The following is a 20033-nucleotide window of genomic DNA, read 5'->3' as shown; positions in this document are numbered from 1 at the left end:
TCATTACTGTGTTTCTTTATAAATCCACTAGTGTTAGTCAATACAAGTACTGACTGTGCCAAAATGAAAACACTTGATATAAGATTTTAATTGGTATCAATTTGATTTAAAGTTAAATTTAACTGCATACCTGGTCGAACTTTAATTTTCCTTCGTTTTAGAACTTTCTCCAGTATATCTCTCATAGAAATGTTGAGACTGTCAATTTGAAACTTGTTAAAACCTCTATGAGGAACATTTCTGTAGTAAATAGTGAATATGTTAGTATTTTAAATAAAAGCTAAAAAAAATACATGGCATTTTAAATTTAAATTTTGAGCTAGTTAAGATAAAATGCGAAAGGATAACACCCTTCAGAATACATTTATGGATACAAGCAAAACTACTGAGACACTGAAATATAAATGCTAATAACTATCCAATCCTAATTTGAGTATGGGACAAGAAAACCAATAGCTGCTAATGAGCATTTAAGTCAAGGAAGGCTTTTATCTGCTAGAATATAGAAAATTACACCAGATACCCATACATACAAGTTGTTCATGGTGCAATGAATGTACACGTGTTACATGTTTACATGTATGCACATGTGATTAACCCACCAAACAGCATATCATGATGGCAAATTGTTGCGGTTTTTTTTCGAAATAATGAAGTCAAAGGTGCAACATTACTGGGGTTATGACAATGTTTCCATGTGATATTATAAAATGTGTCATTAGAAATCATGTGACTTAAGAAAACATGTGTCATTAGAAAACATGTGCCATTAGAAAACATGTGTCATTAGAAAACATGTGACTTAAGAAAACATGTGCCATTAAAAACATGTGTCATTAGAAAACATGTGTCATCAGAAAACATGTGTCATTAGAAAGCATGTGTCATTAGAAAACATGTGTCATTAGAAAGCATGTGTCATTAGAAAACATGTGTCATTAGAAAACATGTTGTGTCATTAGAAAACATGTGTCATTAGAAAACATGTGACTTTAGAAAACATGTGCCGTTAGAAAACATGTGTCATCAGAAAACATGTGTCATTAAATAACAGACCTAGAGGGAAACAAAATAAGTTTTTATCTGAGAATTATACACATTCAGGTAAGTATGTAAGCATAACATACACAGTGACTATGATAGCGGGTTTGTTGGAACTTGTAGGAACATCTTTCTGTACTAATGCAAGCTTTGTGAAGCCAAACTTTGACACTGGTTCTTTACTATCTAAACTTGGAAAATCTGTGTCAACCTCACCATCATCTTCAGCAATGTGTAAACAATATACATCTATGTTCTCCCTAAAATATGATAAAAAATTCACAAAATATATTCAAACAAAATACATGTAATACTATGTTCAAAATTAACTTAAATGCTCTGAAACACCTGCTAAATATTGAATTGAATATTTTTCTGAAATGTGTTTAAATTTATAGATAGTGTCTTTCTAAATATTTAAAGATATATTATGCTCAAATCTGATATTAGACAAGAGCTGTCAGTAGGACAGCACGCTCGACTATTCTAAGTGCTTGATAGTAAAAGAGCCTTGATAATGTTAAATTTTTTAAGTTCACCAAAGGGCTAATTTTTTTTATAAATTCATGTTAAAGGCCTTAGAGAGAGTCTAATTATACAGTATTGGCTTGACTATTTGGAAGGTAATGTCATTAGGGTGTTTTATTGAGTATAATAATACTTATTACTTATGAATACATAAATTTGCAGAAAAGGTACAAAGGCTTGTTATTAAGATGTTTTATCAAGTAAATCACTGCTTTATTATTATGAATGCATAAAATTGTCCCAAAAAAGGCACAAACCCTTCAGTAGCTAGTTATGGAGATAACAGCTTACAAGCAAAACTTTATCATGAATTTCTAAGTTGAAAAGGGGAAGAAAAATCAGCCTAAATGCAAGATAGAATAATGGATCTTTGTCAGTGACCTACAATTCTGACCCTAAATGCATATGTGAAGTTTTAAATAAATATCTTTAATAGTTATTGAGATATGTAAAACTTGCATGTAAACATTAACCAAGAGACTAAGTAGAAAAGGGGATATGAATCAGCCTTAATGCAAGATAGAGTTATGGAACTTGGTCAGTGACATACAATTATGACCCTCAAATTATGACCCTAAGTACATGTGTAAAGTTTCAAGTAAATATCTTTGAAGACCTTTAACCTTTAACCAAAATTTCTAAGTTTCAAAGGGGCAAATAATTCTGCAAATATTGCAGACAGAGTTATGCAATTTTGCAAAATGATGTACATTGTTACTATAAAAAAGTGTTGTAAATATCAATTGAATATCTCGAGCAATAATTGAGATATTTGACTTTACAAAAAATATTTAACCAAAATTTCTAAGTTTCAAAGGGGCATAATTCTGTCAATATTGTAGACAGAGTTATCCAACTTGTCAATCTGATGTACCTTGTTACTATAAATAAGTATTGTAAGTTTCAATTGAATATCTCAAACAATAATTGAGATATTTGACTTTACAAAAAACTTTAACCAAAATTTCTAAGTTAAAAAGGGGCATAATTCTGTCAATATTGTAGGTAGAGTTATCCAACTTGTCAATCTGATGTACCTTGTTACTATAAATAAGTATTGTAAGTTTCAATTGAATATCTCAAGCAAAAATTGAGATATTTGACTTTACAAAAAACTTTAACCAACGCCGACGCGGATGCTGACGCCGACACCGACGCCGGGGCGACTACAATAGCTCTCATATTCTTCGAATAGTCGAGCTAAAAATATTGATTACTTTATAAAATAAACATGTTTTGACTTCACACAAAGTAGATATGTTATGTTTAAAATTCTACACACTATAGGTGGTCACAATATGAATATATATTTTAATTAAACAAGAGCTGTCTGTAGGACAGCACGCTCGACTATTCTAAGTGCTTGATAGTAAAAGAGCCTTTATATTGTTTAATTTTTTAAGTTCAAAAAAGGGCTAATTTTTTTTTATAAATTCATGTTATAGGCCTAAGAGAGAGTCTAATTATACAGTATTGGCTTGACTATTTGGAAGGTTATGATGTCACAAGGGTGTTTTATTGAGTATAATAATACTAATTACCTATGAATAAATAAATTTGACAGAAAAGGTACAAAGGCTTGTTATTAAGATGTTTTATCAAGTAAATCACTGCTTTATTATTATGAATGCTTAAAATTGTCCCGAAAAAGGCACAAACCCTTCAGTAGTTATTGAGATAACAACTTACAAGAAAAACTTAACCATGAATTTCTAAGTTGAAAAAGGGGAGAAAAATCAGCCTAAATGCAAGATAGAATTATGGATCTTTGTCAGTGACCTACAATTACGACTCTAAATGCATATGTGAAGTTTTTAATGAATATCTTTAATAGTTATTGAGATATGTAAAACTTGCATGTAAACATTAACCAAGAGACTAAGTAGAAAAGGGGATATGAATCAGCCTTAATGCAAGATAGAGTTATGGAACTTGGTCAGTGACATACAATTATGACCCTCCAATTATGACCCTAAGTGCATGTGTAAAGTTTCAAGTAAATATCTTTGAAGACCTTTAATCTTTAACCAAAATTTCTAAGTTTCAAAGGGGCGAATAATTCTGCAAATATTGCAGGCAGAGTTATGCAATTTTGCAAACTGATGAACATTGTTACTATAAAAAAGTATTTTAAATTTCAATTGAATATCTCAAGCAATAATTGAGATATTTGACTTTACAAAAAAACTTTAACCAAAATTTCTAAGTTCCAAAGGGGCATACTTCTGTTAATATTGTAGGCAGAGTTATCCAACTTGTAAATCTGATGCACCTTGTTACTATAAATAAGTATTGTAAGTTTCAATTGAATATCTGAAGCAATAATTGAGATATTTGACTTTACAAAAAACTTTAACCAAAATTTCTAAGTTAAAAAGGGGCATAATTCTGTCAATATTGTAGGCAGAGTTATCCAACTTGTCAATCTGATGTACCTTGTTACTATAAATAAGTATTGTAAGTTTCAATTGAATATCTCAAGCATTGATTGAGATATTTGACTTTACAAAAAACTTTAACCAAAATTTCTAAGTTAAAAAGGGGCATAATTCAGTCAATATTGTAGGCAGAGTTATCCAACTTGTCAATCGGATGGGCCTTGTTACTATAAATAAGTATTGTAAGTTTCAATTGAATATCTCAAGTAATAATTGAGATATTTGACTTTACAAAAAACTTTAACCAACGCCGACGCGGACGCCGACGCCGGGGCGACTACAATAGCTCTCATATTCTTCGAATAGTCGAGCTAAAAACTAGCAGTCTTTTAGAAAAGACCAACTTTTCTTGACATGTATAAAGGAATGCAGCTTCCAATACATATTCTATTCATTCTTATATTCAAATTAGACATATTCGGTAAGAATTACATAGATTTCAATAAATTTCTGAATTTTTCTAAATTGCTGAAGTTTTGGATCATACTGTTGTTTACTCTGCAAATGATTATAGCTAGTATAAGAGGTCAGGTCACTCTTGACATCCAAATTTTCAATATTTATACATTAAAATATTACCTTTTACAAAAGTTGAAATGAAATTAATTACTTAATTACATAGATATCAATAAATTTCTGTAAATAAAATATTTTATGCAAGGATGAGCATAGTATATCTTTAACATTTACTTAAGTGTTTTTTGATGTATTTTACAAAATGTTTAGTCAGAAAGTGGCTTGGATTTCAATATCTATACTGGTCAGGGACCATCAACCGGACTACTTTTGAACATTTTTCCATACAGCTTTCATAATTTTTAAGCTAGAGATCTGAAAATTTGACACAATACAGCTGGGTTCTTCTCCTAACAAAAAAAACTATTTGTTTTTTTTCTGATTATTTTTGACCCTTAATCGGCCTCAATAGGATTAAAAATACTAAATTGTCCTAATACGTACTAGTTCCGGACAATAGCTTGTTTAATTCAATAAAACTTTGGTGTTTAAATTTTTTTTTTTTAAATCAATAATTTTCAGCACAATTGCTAAAGTTTTGGATTTTCTATTGTTTTTCTCAATGTTTTATAGTATATAAAGGTCGGGTATTGCACTCTTGACATCCAAATTTTCAATATCTATGTTCTTGAAACAGACATTAAAATATTACCTTTTACGAAAGTTGAAATGAAATTAATTACTTAATTGTAGATGAAATTGTATTTACTGTTGATAATAAAGTGACTGATAGATCAACAACCACTGAACAAGGAAAAAAATAAATCAAGCATTTTCTTGGTGGTTGTCCGTTTTTTGTGGTCCCCAACCATTACATAAATAGGTTCAAAATTCATAAACATTGTGTAAATGATCTAGCTAAAATATACTCAAAATTTAGATACATGTAAAGTTCTTTTGTTATATGTTTAGAATTTGCTTTTATATTAAAAGATACATTTATATAATTATTTGGATTGAAATTTACCTTCATGAGGGCTCTCTCATTTCTATAGCATATTGCCAACATACAAAACTATAAAGTTACTCACTGTAGTGGAGGTTCTCTCATCTCTATAGTATATTGCCAACATATCAAGCCAATCAAATCCTGTATCTTAGCTGTTGCTATGACAACTACAGTCATTGGGTATGGCCGGTCTTCTGGTGGGACCATTGTCAGAAAAATATCTATCTTCTTCGTTGAAACCCCTACACTTGCCTGCATTGAAGTTTGGTTTGTTTTTAAATAACACAATGCTGTATACATGTTTCTGATATTTTATGTTGAAGTTTTCTATCTAAGTACAATTTGACTGTGTTATAGCAATACCAAATACTACATTTATCTTAAAAATTATCACCAGGTACAACAGTCACCATCAAGTGTAATATGAATAATCATTCAATTAAAGCAAGCATAAAACTTCAGTTGCAATCATATAGATAAATAATGATTAATGAGAAATAAACTTGTACCTTTCCATCAAACTTGGCAAATTCTAAGAATGGGTTTTCTCCTAAACTGGCACTACTGTCTAATTGCTCAGACAACCTGGAGATAAGAGGAGTGTCTGGTTGTTCAGATGGTACGACAACTTTCTTCTCAAATAAATGACCCTTTTCTTCAGCTGAATAAATAATACAATATAATATACATTTCTATTTTTACTAGAATTAAATGTAATAGGCCGCAGAACAATTTTGAAAATAAAGAGCACTAAACAAGAGACCAGCTTTTATCATTTTAAAGTCACTGGTATTACATGTCAAGCCCTGAATCTGCTGAATTTGTGTAATTGATTTGCTTTCAAATTGGAACAGTCAGTTTAAAGCTTATGGATATCAAAAAATGAGCTACCAATAGTATAGAGCCTAGTCAGACTGCACAGACATACAGGCTAGCCTGACTACTATACTGGCGGGAAAGGCCTATCACTTTCAGTTCCAGTAGGTTATTGTTTAAACATACAAAGTATTAACCTAAATGAATAATGACTTGATGAAACTTTCTTTTCATAACATCTTGCCATTAAGATTGAAAAACTGATCTTTAACTTGACTAATAACTCAAAAATACTTATGAAATTATTGTAGCTATTAGAAATATTATTTATATCTTGAAGGCTGTTATATCAATGTGTTCGAGAAAAGGTCATTACAATGTGCTTTCATAATTTAAGTTGGTGATATTACCATTATATTTCATGTTGTTATCTTTCCATGAAATATTCTTTACTTTACTCTGGTTCCTTTTTTCTTTCTTCATTCTTTCTAATCTCTGTGCTGTATTAGACCTTCGTCTATGAGCTCCTATAACATATTACAAAAGTTGTACTGGAGCAATCCTAGTTAATATACATGTATATCAATATAGAAAATAGGACTGTTTACAATGTAGACTAACAGAAATGGCACAGTGACTTATTTTTAACAGCATTTTAATGCTCAAACCTAATGTTCCTTGCATAATTCAAAAATACGTTTATATGTGTGCAGTGCTCTTACAGTACTGAAGCAATGTTAAACAGCAATAACAGATTATTAAACGATGGATTCTATGATAAAAAGATTTTACCATAATCCATGTCAGGTAGAATATCATATGAATGGGAGAGTTCATTATCTGAGGATTCCAATCCACTATCACTGGCAAATCCACCCCTACAAATATACATTGTAAAAATTAGATAAATGTTTTACAGTGCATAATCAAAATGAGCCGCGTCACGACAAAACCAACATAGTGTGTTTGCGACCAGCATGGATCCAGACCAGCTTGGGCATCCGCACAGTCTGATCAGGATCCACGCTGTTCGCTTACCAACTCTGTTACAAGTAGAGAAACTGATAGCGAACAGTATGGATCCTGATCAGACTGCGCAGATGCGCAGGCTGGTCTGGATCCATGCTGGTCGCAAACGCACTATGTTGGTTTTGTCATGACACGGCTCAAATATATTGAACCAATTATAATACTAGGTATGTTATTATTATATTGGAAAAAATATTTAAGATAAAAAAAACTTTACAATAATGAAATTTTTCTAACTTTTAAGAATTCTTCAGCTGTAACTTCCTAGAGTTACAAAAGTGCCATGATGGCCCTATATCGCTCACCTGAGTAGGACTTCTTTCAACAAAGTTGTACTGGTAACAGTCTGTTAAAGTATGCAAGACTAGGGGTCCCTACTAACTGGTATATGATATAAACCACAAACTGATAATATTATTCATAGGTTTGATTAATATATGTTTCTGTATTCAACTTTCTGTATTGGAAAACTTTTTGAACACAAAAATTACTTTACATGTCATTTTGAGTAAATTGTTATTCTTACCTTATGACATTCAAACTTAACCTAAAAATTAATCAAAATAACCTTTCTCACAAATTTCCAGTGTTAACAAATTTTACTAGTACAGGGCTCTGTGACCTAGTTTTTGACCCTAGATGACCTAAATTTGAACTTGACCTCATAGAAACAACCTCAGAATGAATGTATTGTTTGTTTAACATAAATCTGATCTAGCTGCACCTACAGATGGACAATGCAATTTAAAATACCCCTCATACAATTGTAAGTGGTATTATAAATACATTACCTATGCTCTTGATCATCTACATCAATAATCATTTCACACATTCCAGTATCATCACTTGTAATGAAAGAGTTCCTGATGTGAGATATCAGAAACTCCTTATTGTCCATCATCGCCATAGTGACTGTTATATTTTAGATCCTGAAAAGTACAATTACATACATGTACTAGATGTAATATAACTTTTTCAACGAATTAATCATCAATCGGCTGATTTTATGTTATGCATAAATTTGCTCTTATTTGAATTTGGAAAAGTCCATTCAAAGTTTCAGGATTTCAATACTAAAATGTAACAAGAGCTGTCAGATGAGACAGTATGCTTCACTTATTAAATACGGGATGCAGTAAATGTATTCCAATAGAAGTATATATAATTTAAGTAATCCCTGTGGTGGATGAATTTTGATCTCATAAAGCCCAAACATGTGCTCTGCATATTGTCTTATTATAGAAATATTTCTGAAAGGTCAAGCAAAACGTCAAAAGATACAGACCAGACATGAAACCTGCTAAGCAAACAGATGTACACAGCTGTTCTGTAGAAATGTTGAAGGATTTGGCACATATACATTGTATATTACACAACAATATTTGTCAAATATGACATAAAGCAAAAAAAATATTTTAACATAAGAATATTCAGGGCAACATAATTGTGGATAAACAAGATTAAGGTGAATATGTATTCAGACAGTTTTTTTTTTGTAATAACTTAAACCATTTAATCACTGTATGCTTTTTTTTGTGCAGGTGTAAAACCAGGTACGTATATTAACGGTATCCGCAACTCTATACAGTAAATCAATAACGGTAAATTATGCTGTCGTGGCAGATAACCATCCAGACTGCCGATCGTTATTGATTTTTATTGACGATTACATATCATTAAGCGGTGTGATATTTGACCTTGGTTATTTAAATTACCGTCAACATGTTGTTTTCTGTTCAATTTTTTAAAAGTAACATATTCTAGAAAGTTGAAAGATAGATTTTTTCAAATATATATTTTATAAATCAGTGCGTTTAGTATGAAGAAAATTACGACGAGTTAAACACAGAGTTTTTTTTTTTTTTGTCTCCCGATTATGTGAAAACTTCATTAAAAATAATGATGCCCTCTTCGAGCAAATATAAGATTTTTTCGTCATTTATGGTCCGAATTTCGCAAAATACCTATCAAAAGAAAGCTGAGAATTTGGTCTTTTTAACTGTGTAATTATCATTTACAAAGCTAAATTATTTCTGGAATTTAACGAGTAAAAAACGCAATTTACTACCAGCCAAATCGCGACTGCACACGAAAGAAATTTTATACACATGTAGAAACAAGTTATTATTGTTTCCTCATTTTTGGCCGAAATTTGTGAAAAAATATTTATAAAAAGCTTATAAACTGTAGTTTTAAATTTTTTATTTTTCAATTTCTATTGCGTATCTTAAATAAATGCGGATAAGATATCGTGAAGAATCACATGGCCAAAATCATCTTGCATATTTCGAACGCAACTTTTACCATATATTTAACTTATTAAGCCCTTTATATTTTTTATTTGAACATTGTTTTAAAGAATGAAGTTATCTATCTATCTATTTTTAAAATTGAATAAAAGTATGACAGTGTTCGAAATTAGCAGTAGTCCTATAGCCCCTGACTACTAAATTTCTCCTCGGGCTACCAACTTTTCACAGTAACAAGCTGTATTTTCAGAGACAATTTAAACAACTGTTTTGACAAATGAATTGTGCTAGTGAAATGTCTTTTGGGCTAGTGAATATTCCAAATTGGTAGTCCGACCAGCCTAGTGGATTCAAATCCTAATTTCTTACACTGGTATGATTGTATAATTTTCAAACTGCACCAGGAAAGAGCTCTTATAAAAATGTTCGTTTTCTGAAAAACGGCCTAAACATTTTTTGTTATGAAAGTATTGTGAAAAATAAGTACATTGTACCGTCATAATTGATGTTTGCTGCAGATTCAGTAATTGATTTAATCACGGTTATTAATGTGCATCTATTTAATTGTTCAATTGTGATAGTTTTCACACTTTTTCAATCAGTCGGTCCTGTTTGAAACTGCTTTTAAGTGGGTAAGGCTAGATTGTAATTACTATATCCAGTTGTTTTTATTTAAAACACATTCTCTGTGTTGCTTTTTATACAATTATATTGAGTAAACTGTTTCACTACTACATATGTTAGTATCTTTTCATGTTCTTTTGAATGAACGTACATGTTTTCGAGAGAAGACTTATAGACATAGAGGTATTGGAAATGGTAGTATCAGGTACCTGGTAGTAAAAAAAGCAATAAAAATGAAAGCACATAAGTTTTGCCTTTTATTTTATAACCTGATTTAAATAAAACTTCAATAGCATCGCACTGGCTATAAAATGACTGTTTATAGTGTTTTCATTTAGTGTCACTTTATTCCCGAAATTTATTTGACACTTCTGGGACTCTCCTGGCACAAGCTGCAAATCTTTGAACTTTTGGGCTGTATCAGCATTCAGTGAAATTGTCGTGCTGATCTACCACTTGAAACCCTTGAAGCACATTTGTTACGATCTGAAATAGATGAAATGACATTTAATATAAATATTTTGTTTTATCAACAGAATAACCATGTACTAATGTTAATATACGTACCTAGAATAACTAACAAAAAAGAAGTTGGATATAACTTCTGAGTAAATGAAACAAGAGGGCCATGATGGCCCTGAGGTCGCTCACCTGTATATAGGCCCCCCAACCCCCACCCCCAACGTTGCAGGGCCAATTTAACCCAAGGGCTTTTATTTGCACAAACTTGGTAGACACCCATAAGAAGATGTTTCATGCTAAACATCTAAGCTCTACCTCATTGGGCTTTTTAAAAGAAGATTTTTTTAAAGTTTTTACTATATGCATATAGTTAAAAACAATGACACCCCTGGTGCCGGGCCAGTTTTGACCCCAGGGCTTTTATTTGAACAAACTTTGTAGACACTTACTAGAAGATGTTTCATGCTTAATATCTAAACTCTAGCTATTTGGGTTTTTTCAAAGAAGATTTGAAGTTTTTGCTATACACATATAAAGAAAATCAATGACCCCCGGGGCGGGGCCAATTTTGACCCCAGGTCTTTTATTTGAACAAACTTTGTAGACACTCACTAAAAGATGTTTCATGCTTAATATCTTAACTCTAGCTATTTGGTTTTTTTCAAAGAAGATTTTTTAAGTTTTTGCTATACACATATAAGGAAAATCAATGACCCCCGGGGCGGTGCCAATTTTGACCCCAGGGCTTTTATTTGAACAAACTTGGTAGACACCTATTAGAACATGTTTGATGCTAAATATCTTAGCCATAGCTCTTTGAGTTCTTTAAAAGAAGATTTTTTAATTATTACTATATGCATATAGTGAAAATCAATGACCCCCGGGGCGGGGCCAATTTTGACCCCAGAGCTTTTATTTGAACAAACTTGGTAGACACTTATTAGAACATGTTTCATGCTAAATATCTTAGTTCTAACTCTTTTGGTTCTTTAAAAGAAGATTTTTTAAGTTTTTACTATATGCATATAGGGAAAATCAATGACCTCCTGGGGCGGGGCCAATTTTGACCCCAGGGCTTTTATTTGAACAAACTTGGTAGACACTCACTAGAAGATGTTTCATGCCAAATATCTAAGCTCTAGCTCTTATGGTTTTTTAAAAGAAGATATTTAAAGTTTTTTCTTTCGGTTGCCACTGCATGGAATTAAATTCTTTGAACAATTTTTAAAGGTGACCACCAAAGGAACCTTTCTGTGAAGTTTGGATGAAATTGGCTTAGTGGTTTATGAGGAGATGTCATTTAAAGTAAAAGTTTACGGACGGACGGACGACGGACGGACGCCGGACGGACGCCGGACGAAAAGCGATCACAAAAGCTCAACCTGTCACTTTGTGACAGGTGAGCTAAAAACAAGAGCACCGCTAGGCGGAGCATTATGCCCGAAAGTGTTTTTTTTTTTAGTAAGGATGAAGCATTTGAAAGACATGGGAATTCGTTTTTCATCCTATAAAATTTTACAGCTGTAGGTTGATTAATACTTAAGTTATTAATAATGACCTTAACCTTTGACCTTGTGACCCCAAAATCTATAGGGGTCTCCTACCTTATATGGACAATCATCCTAAGAAGTTTGAACACTGTGGGCCAGATGGAACTTAAGTTATGCTCCGGAAACTGTTTCCAGTATCAAGGTAATAGTGACCTTGACCTTTGACCTTGTGACCCCAAAATCGATAGGGGTCTTCTACCCAATATGGACAATCATCCTATGAAGTTTGAACATTGTGGGTCAATTGGAACTTAAGTTATGCTCCAGACACTGTTTTCAGTATCAAGGTAATAGTGACCTTGACCTTTGACCTTGTGACCCCAAAATCAATAGGGGTCTTCTACCCAATATGGACAGTCATCCTATGAAGTTTGAATATTGTGGGTCGAATGGAACTTAAGTTATGCTCCGGAAACTGTTTTCAGTTTTAAGGTCATAGTGACCTTGACCTTTGATCTTTTGACCCCAAATCAATAGGGGTCTTCTACCCAATATGGACAATCATCCTATGAAGTTTGAACATTGTGGGTCAATTGGAACTTAAGTTATGCTCCGGAAACTGTTTTCAGTATCAAGGTAATAGTGACCTTGACCTTTGACCTTGTGACCCCAAAATCAATAGGGGTCTTCTACCCAATATGGACAATCATCCTATGAAGTTTCAACATTGTGGGTCGAATGGAACTTAAGTTATGCTCCGGAAACTGTTTTCAGTTTTAAGGTCATAGTGACCTTGACCTTTGACCTTTTGACCCCAAAATCAATAGGGGTCTTCTACCCAATATGGACAATCATCCTATGAAGTTTGAACATTGTGGGCCAAATGGAACTTAAGTTATGCTCCGGAAACAAAATTGCTAACGGACGGACGGACAGACAGACAGACAGACAGACGGACGCCAGGGGGTATAACATAATATGCCCTTTCGGGCATATAAAAAATGGGGGAAAATTCATCCATTTTCAAAAAGACATAGCATCAAAATTACTCGGCTGAAAATTATAAATAATATCATAAACCATTTACTATGATGTAGTGACTAACTTTTCAGCTTTCATTTATATTTTAAAGGTCTTTAAATACCTCTGATGCTTCGGCTAAAATAGGTCGTGAATTTAATTTTGCACCACAAAAATTTAACATTTTCTTTCAAATTCCATGCCACAAAAACAATAGAACAGATGATAAGGGAGTGTTAAAAGTACCTTCACGACATACTTGAATTTATTTTAAACCGATTTGTGCAAGTTTAGTCAGTTTTCTTGGAGCGGTTTAAGCCTGATGTCTCTGCAGATTTTATACGTGTTCACTCGTTTCAAACAAACTTTCCGCCATTTTGTAAATCTCATTCATCCAGAGTGGAATATTTCCAACCCGATTTACGCCAATGAAAGCGTGATCTAGTAAAAATTTACATACATAACAAAGAAATAAGACTAACCTGTCATTACTTTTCACTTCCCCTCGGAGCGTGCACGTCGCTGAGAAGGCACAGGGCATCGGCAGAAGATTTACAACTTGGCTGGTAGACAACTTTAACGTAGCCTTCAACCGTGGGCGTTAACTACGGAATCCTACTTCGTCACTTCTGCGGACCAGCTGCCGATGTCCTGACTAATGCCAAGGGGAGTGGCCCTACAAAGTAGGCTGAGACGACGAGGATGGTGTACTAGGGTATGTGAGCCCCTAGTACAGATAGACAGCTTGTAAGGCAGGCCTATAGCTGGCACCAACAGCCCTTTTCAGGGCCAAACACCTTTCCTATTGTCACAGGTTACTGTACATTTAGGTTCTCATTGACCGCTGTACAGTGACCTACTTTTGGCTCAAAATTTATCTCTTTGGCTTATACTCCGTGGAAATTGCATGGAGGTAAATTATCACCATTTTGTGTTTCAAAATTAACTCTTTAAGGGCATGACTGGTGACATGTCCTGGGTCCGTACTCGACAGCGAAAGCTGCATTTTGTGCCCGAAAGGGCGGATGGACCCTCATTAAGTATTAACAACAACAAACCTGTCATTATTTTTTGAGTATTTTGTGCAGATGCCCATAAATTAGCGCTTAATTAACATATTTTTTCACGAACTGAAATTGTTGCCTTCCGCCATCGATTAATGTTTTTCGTATGCGCACGTAACTGGCACGACACCAATCACGGTCTAAAATCTAGTTGCGGATACCGTTAATATACGTACCTGGTAAAACTAAAAGAATAATTGAGCTCGCTTTGAGGCTTTGCCTTTTTCATACGGGGAAGTCAAAGACCGGGCCCGCGAAGCGGGTCCGGGCTTTGGCTTGCCCGGCTATAGACTACATGTGAATATTTAAAAGAAAATCAAATAAAAAACAATTAAAAAATATATAGAATTCTATAGGGTCAATCCGTATAAAGTCGGACAAAATTCAGTTACCCTAACTTGCCAGATTACTGTGATTAACAATATGGAGTTTAGGATCTTTTGTATTACTTCCCTTTAATTATACTATATTTAGTTTCGAATCATGCATTCACTGTCACCGTAATGTCAAAAGTACTCCGAAAATGGGAGGAAAATGTACATAGGCGTAAAACGCTATGACTCGGACAGAATAGTGAAAATTCGGACATACTTTAGTTGAAAGTCGGACATGCAATTTTGAGTAGTCAAAAGTCGGACAAATTAAGAATTTTTAAAAAAAGTGGGGAACAAAGCAGACAGTTATTGAGAAATAATTTCAGGGCACAAATACTAATCAATATGATTGTCTATATCTTCATTTTCAAGGTTGTAATTCAAAATGTTAACATTCGCAACTCTCCTAAATAGCACAATTAATAAATGACTGTGACTTTTTATAAAAAAAAGCTACTCTTATAGTACTCTGTTTTTGCTATTTAAAATGAATTAATTAAACGTTACAACCAACTTATCTCTTAGTAAAATTATATTTCAACCCTTTTTGAAGTTACATTTTAATTGCTTAAAACAAAAAACAGAACAATTTGGACATATTCATATCTTCTTTAAGATATAACAGTTATCGACGGATTATTTGATATGAGTCATGATTGGTTGACTGCAAGGAAAACAAACAAAATTTAACACAAGTTCTAATGTTCTTCATTTATCCCGGTTGTACTCTTAACTTTGGACATCTCTTTTCACTGCATTTTAATTTTTTTCTGTTTTTATTCTCTTAGCAGCTTTTTTGGTCTCTTTTTCATTTTTTCTTTTTTGGATTTCTCTCTTCTGTTTAACTATTTCCTCACTCGTCAAAATAGTATGGCTCGTTTTTTTTGCAACATTGTTTTTAGTTTCTTTTCTACTTTCGAGTTTTGGGGGCAGAAATACTTCACTTATACTATTGTCAACATCAAGAGCGGTTTCAACTGAAACCTCATTAAATGCATTATCATCTACACGATCCATTATTAGATTTTCACTTGAAATTAATTCCAGTAACACCGCAGGATCAGATAGGTCAAGTACGGGAAGAGGTACATCATCAGCACGTGATGGTTCTTCATCTCTATTCTCAAGTTGTGGTGATAACGGTACAGCAGTCATAACTTCCGATGAATCTATAGCAAAACGAAAAAAAAATACTATTATTGTTCAACACCTGGGTGAAAACAAATGGTGGACTTAATAACACAGTCGGCATAAAACTTGAAAATTATCATGTTAATGTTTAACTGTGTTTCAAAATAAAATTGTTTGCATTGTTCATTAACGCGATACGTGTTACTATAATATTGCATTATATATATTTTGTAATTTCATATTATATCGGCTATAAATTTTACGAGCACTTAACAACTATTTCTTGTTCTACTTCTAGATATTTCATCGATTGTATCGAGTAACCGCAAAATACCCGTCAAACTTAGTTATACATATTAGAAAAAGAAAACCTTATTTATAACACCAACCTTCAGCATTGTAGGTACCAACAGTGGGTGTAGATGTGGCATCAAAGCCTGCCAATGTATGTGTAACATGAGGGACATCTGTCACAGAACTTGGCATAAAGGCATCATTCGGAATAGCAAACCTATTCACAGGCCATATTCCACAGGAGGCAAACCCACTTTTTACGTTGCTCTGCGTGAAGGCATCGTCCCAAGCTTTTGTGAGAAGTGACGGAAATGAATGTTTATTTACCACATGAAGTGGGTGCTCTGATATGAACTCGGAACATTTTTCATTATATGCTTTCTTAAACGGGCCAAATACACTTCTATCCAAAGGCTGGAGGTAGTGTGTGGTGTGTGGAGGGAGCGATAACAGAATTATATTTTCTTCAATTGCTCGTTCAATAATAGCAAGTGTTTCGTGAGAAGAATGGTCATCAAACACTAGCAACTGGGGTCGTTTGGGTCCGCATTGCTTAATAAAGACTTGGTTAAACCACCTTTCACCAATTTCGTCGGTGATCCAACCTTTCTCTTGGTAACTCCACACGGTATCTTTCGGAGCATCTATTGTTTTAAACCCATGTAAAGATTTTACTGTTTTACCTTTAGTTATAATTAAAGGGGGCATTGCATCTCCTGCAGCATTAACACATGCCATTATAGTTAAATTGCTTGACTTTTGACTAGTCTTACTAACAACTGTGGTCCCGCGCTCAGCAATAACGTTTACAGGACAATGCTCAAAATTAAGACCTGTTTCATCACAGTTCCATATGTTTATGGAACTCAGATTAAGGTCTTGAATGATTTTTCCTAAGTCATTGAAGTAGTTTTCTACGACAACATGATTTAACATTCTAGCGCGCACATTTGAAAGCTTCTCGGGTTTTCTTATTGTTATTTCGCTTAACCCCTTCCCACCAATCTTTACCGGCCTTAAAGTTAGGGTATGCTGTTTGCAACTTGATACGCTTACACAAAACATTAGTTCTGGCAATAATTTGCTTTCTACTCAAACCAACGCCCAGTTTTGCTGCTGTCTTTACTGCCTCTACAACTTTGTTTTCAATGTCTGCTGGAATGGCAGGGGGTCTTCCGTGAACCAGAGGTTTATTCATATCAAAGCGACCAGATATCCGGTCCCCAATGGTGCTCCTAGGAACGTTGAATTTTGCTGAAGCCTGTCTTATAGATTGCCCTGAAGTTACAGCATTCACAGCATTTTCAAGGTCTTGTTGATTATATTGAAGGATCTTTCCACGTTTTTTTTCCATAGCTGAAAGCCAAATGATACAAGCAATTATGATGATGATGATGGTGAGTGTGGTGGTAGTTCTGACAATGATGATGTGATGATGATATAGGTGGTATTGATGATTATGATTATTATCATATTATTATCAACATTATTATTATATTTATCATTATTATTATTATTATTATGTGATGATGACGACGACGACAGCGAGTACAAGTCAAAACACGGCTTGGTAGAGTACAATATGGGTTTGATATGGATATTTTTTTACTTCAGTAATAAACAAAAAAGGCTTGATGGATAGGATTGGAACAAAAAAAATATTAAAGAACAGCTGGAAGTTCATTAGTTTGCTTCCTTTTAGGTATACAATAAAACAAAACTTTTCACTGAATTTCTATATCTATTTCATAAACCAATAAAACATCGTATAAGCAACAGACGCTCAAGAAAGTATGACGAAACAAATATGTGACATTAACATAAAGCTGTATATATCAGCAATCCAGGAATCTGACATAAATAGCATGTTCGTTTGAAATTTTCTCAATGTCCTTCACATGTTCATTCTTTGTGAAGAACCCTACATTACAACGTTGAGATGGGCCAACACGAGCCCGACAAACAGGCTCAAATTTTGGTTTTATTACAATTGGTCCTTCAACCAAACCATTTCTGCAAAAGTCAGAAATGAGTCTAGCGTCTTTACGGCGCAAATAAGCACTCAAAAGAGCATTAGGATGAGAATATATGGCGATAGCATTTTTGTCAAATTTATTGTCTGGTTCAGGCTTTCCACGGTATTGAGCGCCAACTTCTAGAGATCTACGGCCATGATGATGCATGCCAACTGCAAACAGACTTTCGATAATGACTTTCTTCATTTCCTAAGAAAATAGTTGTATTGTCTTAAAATAGTTTACAATTAAGATCTATATTTAATAAGAGTTGATGAAAACCCGATATCAATTTATATGAGCTTGTCTTAGCAAAAGTTCGCATGACTTAAAAGTTAAAACTCATAGTTCATTTAGATCTACTTGATGAATTTGTACGAATGGCTTTAATGTTTTAAGGTGGTTCTACAGACACTTGGGGTGTGGAGTTCCAAAACGCCTTTTAAATCCAAATAAATATATATTTGTCAATCCCAGGACGAATACTTATATGATATATAGATCTATATTAAAAACTTAAAAGCCGTTTTGAAAAAAATATTTCAATGTCTATAATAATACGTAATATATATAACAATATATAGATCTATATCTTATCTCATAGACGTTGAAATGTGAATTTTATTTTGATTTTGAAGGCGTTTTGAGCTCCAAAATCGCAAGTGTCTATGGGTGGTTCAATGTAGGCCAAATGTTGCAAATTTAAAGACTTATAAAATGCATATAGATCTAGATTTGTAAGTTTGTCCTGTATAAAGCCATTAAGGTTAAAATTAGATCTAGATCTATATGATTGTGTGTGAAAATAAATGTAATAAATCAAAGTTAATACTCAAATTAATAATCTTATATTCATCCAGACAATGATTGTCTTTTTAAATTAAGGAGTGTAATCTGAATAGCATTATCGAATCTAAAACCTTATATTACACTTAAGGACAGAACTTTGCACTTTCATCTGTCCGACTTTTAACTAGATGCAAAAAGAGATAGTTAAACTTCGGACAATTCAATTTTCTTTAATTTTATATTTATTTTCCAAATATTTATTTCAAAATTTCGTTTTAATATCAATTTTAATGTTAATAGTTTCGAAGTGTTCATTTAAATTTAAGCGCTGATGTAAGTAATATGAAAAACACTGAAAACGCACCAAATGATTCAAATGACCCGCCAAATGACAGAAAGTGTAGTCGTGAAAAGGATGTGTGTTACGTCACACATTAATGTGTATACGTAAACGGTGTTGGTGTAAAGATTATGCAACTGTGTAATTTAATGATTTAAAGGTCTTTGAATCACTAAATGTAAGCCTCTTGAGTCGGTTATGATTGAATTAGTGTTATAAAACGTGGTTTTCTGACATCTGTCCGACTTTATACGTCGTCCGACTTTATACGGATTGACCCTACCTATCAATGAAATTTTCAGTGTCAGTTCTAGTCCGGCGCCGCCATTTACAATGTATGTCAATGATAATAGGCGGGGTATTCCGATAACGGAACAAATCTCAACTTTTCGGATTAGTAATAATCGTCGAGTGTTCCGAGTAAAAACGGAAGCGGTGTATGTAATATCGAATGACAGCTTTAAAACGGAAAGAATGAAAGGATTTTTTTAACGACTTCCCCGTTCATAGGCTTTGCCTAATTTCATATTATTATTTCAATGGTTTGTTGGATAACAATAGTGCATGAGTTGAGATCTATGGAAAAGGAATTAGTTTTTAAAGGGGTGCACTCAATAAGGATGAAGTCATAAGCTTAAGCTCGATCCATCCATTCCTTTGACTAAGTGTCTGTACATCCGAATACTACTCTACTTCTCATGACAACACACTTTTTATCTTCCGGAACTCAAGCGTTCTTATAATGCAAAGTTCAATTTTATTTCATGAATTTAGCTACAAAGTTAAATAGAACTCCATATTAAGATGATTTTTTACAAACAAAATGCAGGTTAAAAATTAAAGTGATTTTTTACATTTCCTGGT

The 20033-nt window shown here is 33.3% G+C and overlaps 2 protein-coding genes and 1 long non-coding RNA gene across 3 annotated transcripts; all 3 read right to left on the bottom strand.

Moving 5' to 3' along the window:
* Nucleotides 1–86: 86 nt before the first annotated feature.
* LOC132723496 (target of rapamycin complex 2 subunit MAPKAP1-like) lies at nt 87–20016 on the bottom strand. Its single transcript, XM_060708225.1, has 8 exons — nt 19880–20016; nt 8109–8246; nt 7081–7166; nt 6699–6815; nt 5982–6133; nt 5555–5724; nt 1128–1301; nt 87–240 (listed from the first exon to the last, which is right to left on the bottom strand). The coding sequence occupies exons 2-8, from the start codon at nt 8222–8224 to the stop codon at nt 87–89; spliced, it is 969 nt and encodes a 322-aa protein (XP_060564208.1). The 5' UTR covers nt 8225–8246; nt 19880–20016.
* LOC132723464 (uncharacterized) lies at nt 10435–14264 on the bottom strand. The gene is made up of 2 exons (XR_009624745.1): nt 14221–14264; nt 10435–10676 (listed from the first exon to the last, which is right to left on the bottom strand). It is a non-coding gene; the product is annotated as an uncharacterized LOC132723464 (long non-coding RNA).
* LOC132723495 (uncharacterized) lies at nt 15360–16961 on the bottom strand. Its single transcript, XM_060708224.1, has 2 exons — nt 16121–16961; nt 15360–15769 (listed from the first exon to the last, which is right to left on the bottom strand). The coding sequence occupies exons 1-2, from the start codon at nt 16959–16961 to the stop codon at nt 15360–15362; spliced, it is 1251 nt and encodes a 416-aa protein (XP_060564207.1).
* Nucleotides 20017–20033: the final 17 nt, after the last annotated feature.

The sequence above is a fragment of the Ruditapes philippinarum genome, unplaced genomic scaffold, assembly GCF_026571515.1.
Source record: "Ruditapes philippinarum isolate M1 unplaced genomic scaffold, ASM2657151v2 ctg611_1_1_1_1, whole genome shotgun sequence".
In the NCBI taxonomy this organism is placed as follows: Eukaryota; Metazoa; Mollusca; class Bivalvia; order Venerida; family Veneridae; genus Ruditapes; species Ruditapes philippinarum.
Note: the sequence above shows the minus strand (reverse complement) of the source record. Positions and strands in the feature narration are given on the sequence as shown.